Below are 4,039 nucleotides of genomic sequence, written 5' to 3' on the forward strand. Positions count from 1 at the left end.
ATAAAATCATTAGAACATTGTGAACAATCTCTAAAGGAGAATAAGCTCTCCATATATTCTCCTTCTAAAACTTTTCTTGAGGATGCTTTCCAAGAGTACAACCCTCACAAACTCCATCAAAAAATTCTACGAAAAAGAAAGCCTTTAACCATCTTTGTTTGCTAAGTTGTTGTGTGTATCTAAATTTTAAATGGCCATATCTTTCATTCAAAACTCCACTTTCATCATTTGCATGTGTTAGTACTTATCTTTATGAGCTTATCCTACTCACATATCAAAGAGTCAATAAAAGCATCAAGTGTGGGCATATTCCAAGTTGGTCCAGTTGTAAGCCTAATTATGTGAAAATTGAAGACACATACAATAAATTTTGGACCCAATTTTAACAGAATAGAAATAATTAATTTATTTCCTTTTGTGGATTTGTCAATTTGGATCCTTTCAACTCGAGTAATAAAGTCAGAAACTTTGTGAAGAAGTCTTGAATATCTTCAAAACTTCTTGAATTTAATAAATTCAGCTCATTTTCTAGGATGTGATATTGCATCTCATCTTGCTTTCCAAAAAGAGTCTCCAACATAGTCCAAACATGGTTTGGAGTTGTGTATTCTTCCACATGAAAAAAACAATTTTGGAGACATAGATAAGCATGGAGAACATAAGCCTTATCGATCCAGTTGAAATATTTGGATTTTTCAATCACACAATTAGGTTCAACCTCTATATCCATGACTATTCGATACAAGCCTCCACTTTTGAGTTGAAGCAAAATCTTTGACTTTCATTCAAAATGGTTGTATGGCATGAGAATAGCATACGCTGAAAATTCCATTCTTTAATCTCTAGTCTTCAATGCCTGCAAAAAAATGTTATGCTTCTTCTCTCGAGCAGTCATGTGTGCTATGGTGCTATGTAAAATATTAACTAAACTTGCACAAGATAGTATGATATAGTTGGAAAAAAAGATGAGAACTTGTAGGTTAATAAAAGAAAATTCGAAAAGAAGAATGAAAATTGTATCATTAATTTACAAATGAATTACAAAGTATATAAAGCCTCCATCAAGAAAAAAGTAGAAGAAAAGAAAGGGCTTTTTAGGCAACAAGAAATCCTTTGTTAGCTTACAATAAAACTGAGCAACAACAGATTTCAAATCACAAGAATATAGCATGTGATAAAGATCCTTACAGGATAGATAGAGAAGATCCATAAAGAAAGTAATATGCTATGTTTGAATATTACGCTTACAAGTGAGAGCATCAATCATCTTGGTCATATTTAGGAGAATGGATACATCGACATCAATAAGATATTTTTCAATGTGTTTCAAATTATGATATTATTATCAGAAATTGAATATATAATTTTTGAATCAAACTCATTTATCCAATAGTAATAAAAATCTGATCCCAATTTTTTTATTTTAATGGACATCTTAGAGTTTCATAAATCCATTCACAAAGAAAACTACACAGAAATAAACATGGAATTAATCTTGCTCAAAGAAATAAACATAACATACTTTCAATTTGTTGATAGAGATACGAGGAAGCAACAACATCTTGGAGAGTGACCATGATGGCAATCAAGACAGAGGTCCAATAATAGAAACTATTAAGAACATGCCCATGTATGTTCCTAATTAGTTACTAAACTATCATAGCCTGTCATAAAATAGAAAATTCAAAGATTTCATTAACACCCATTACACTTAAGCATCTTAAAACCTTACACAGTGAGGAACATGAAACTCGTCAAGATCCATGAAAGCTAGAGAGAAAGAAACATGAAATTATTTCAATATGAAGAACACATCTAATGGAAAGAAACAACATCTTGAAGACTGTTAATGGCGGCAGTCAAGATAGAGCTGAAGTTATCCACAAACTCCTATTGAGACAGGCCATCAACTGGATTGAGCTCAAAAGACCATTTGACACAACACTTCTCCTCTTCCATTCCTTCTATGACTTGCAAAGTGCCTTCATACCCATCAAATCCCTTCACGTTGGTGTCGCTAATAGTATAACCATAATAATGGTTAGTGCAGTCCAAGGATGTGAGTTTTTCTTTGGCCCAAGCAATTTGGCCTGGTGAGGAGGGAGACGGAAAAGAAATGTAGCGCACACAGCCAGGGCCCTGCGCAGGCGTTCCATCCACTCTTTCACAAACCAGCAAGGTAGGCTGCCACTTTTTCAATCCACAGAAGTCGTTGAGAATCTCCCACACGCGTTGTAATGAAGCCGTCACAGGAACTACCATGGAAGCCCGCCATTTAGAGTTCACCATTTTTGCATATAGCACAAGATTTGGAATGGTCAGAGGTAAGGAGGAGATATAAATTGAAAACAGGAGGATCGAAGAATCTAGCCGAAGGAAATTTAATGGCTGGAGCAAGCGGCCATGATAATTCTAGGGAGTGGCTTATTTTAATTCTTATGCAATTACAAACAGTTCCTGGCGTAGGCAGCCATGATAATTCTAGGGAGTGCATTATTTTAATTCAGCGTTTTTATTGAATTGTAAGGTCATATTTTCATGAGCATCTATACGATTGTATTTTTCCCTTTGGAATTACAATCAAGGCATGCCATCTGTTAAACAAAATTATAAAAATGTTAAATGAAAAATAAATTGTTAGGTTATATAATTTAATGCTTCCTTTCGATGCAAACTTTCTTCCACAAGATAACAATTTTGTAAGCAAACTTTAAGAATTAAGATTATGTCCAAATTGAAAGAAGAAGAAACAATATTGTAATCTATTAATTTAAAGTATATTAATATTCAAATTTTTAAATGTTAAATTATTTCATTATATATGTAGACGTATAAATCAGACCACTTTCTTAAATAAATATTTAATATTTATTTTAACCCTATTATTTCTATTAATTAATTTCTTCACATTCATCTATTTGATTAAATGAATTACTCAATTTATTTAACTAAATTCACCTAAACCATTTTCTAGCCATTAATTAAATAAATCACTCTATTTAATTAATTCCCCTTTCTCCCCTTTTAATTAAATTTACATTTAATTAAATTGATCCATGCAAATAAATAAATCTAATTTATTTATTAAAATCCCGCACTTGTATATCTATTTTGATTGAAAAAAATCAATTTTATTTTAATTAAAATCCTTTTCCTCCATCCACTTGCATTTTCCTACATCTCCCACTTGTCTCCTAAGCATTCTTCTAGAACCCATCTAATCTTAACCAATTAAGCTTAATCCCTCTTATCCTATGACTTCCCTAAGTTTGAGGAGGTCACTTCTCAAAATTGGAAGAAAGTCTTCTAAATGCATTAAAGGCTTTATTTCTTCAACAAGCTAACTTGTTGAGTTCCCCCAAATTTGGAAGGACTCTTACAAATTTGTCCCCAAAGTCTTCCTAACTATTAATGGTTACCTCAACCTTGTTGCATGGTTAGAGACTTTCTCTCTAACTTAATCCTCATCTAACCCAAGGGAAGCATTCATGGCTTTAACCCTGGTTAACCTATTAACACTTGCAGAAGAGTTTATCCCTTGGATAAAAATGTTATCCATTGGATAACCCTAACCCAACTTTAACCCTTACCTCCTAGGGTAACCTTCATGTCTTCTCAAGCATTTGATGCTTCTTGCATCTCCTCTCAAGCAACCCTTTGTTGACAATTGTCACCATTTCATTAGTGAGAATTATAAACATGGATTCATTAACTTTCAATCCTAGCCCTTGTTAAGATTATTCAATATTGACCATCCATTGCCCTATTTTCCCTATAAATGGAGCTCTCATTTGTTATTTTTAATCAATCCAAGTTTCGTTCATCTACATTATAGTCTAATTTACTAAGCATTTTAGCCTCTCTTTTTTACAATATCATCATAGTGCATTTAGAAGTATTTTTCATATCATAGAATATTCATGCTAGGATAATTGCTAATCATCATAGTTCTAACATCATATATATCTTATAATTCATTCATGCATATAAATCAAATATCACGTGTTCTTGGAGTTGTCATTCCTAAGTCATTTGCTCA

At 32.5% G+C, this 4,039-nt stretch overlaps 1 protein-coding gene across 1 annotated transcript; it reads right to left on the minus strand.

Moving 5' to 3' along the window:
* Positions 1-1,890: 1,890 nt before the first annotated feature.
* Positions 1,891-2,289, minus strand: LOC131070346 (lachrymatory-factor synthase-like). Its single transcript, XM_058005855.2, has one exon. The coding sequence runs from the start codon at positions 2,287-2,289 to the stop codon at positions 1,891-1,893; it is 399 nt and encodes a 132-aa protein (XP_057861838.2).
* Positions 2,290-4,039: the final 1,750 nt, after the last annotated feature.

This window comes from Cryptomeria japonica, chromosome 10, assembly GCF_030272615.1.
Source record: "Cryptomeria japonica chromosome 10, Sugi_1.0, whole genome shotgun sequence".
NCBI lineage: Eukaryota > Viridiplantae > Streptophyta > Pinopsida > Cupressales > Cupressaceae > Cryptomeria > Cryptomeria japonica.

Coding starts and splice junctions, on each gene's coding strand:
- LOC131070346 (XM_058005855.2), bottom strand. CDS start 2,289: ATGGTGAACTCTAAATGGCGGGCTTCCATGGTAGTTCCTGTGACGGCT.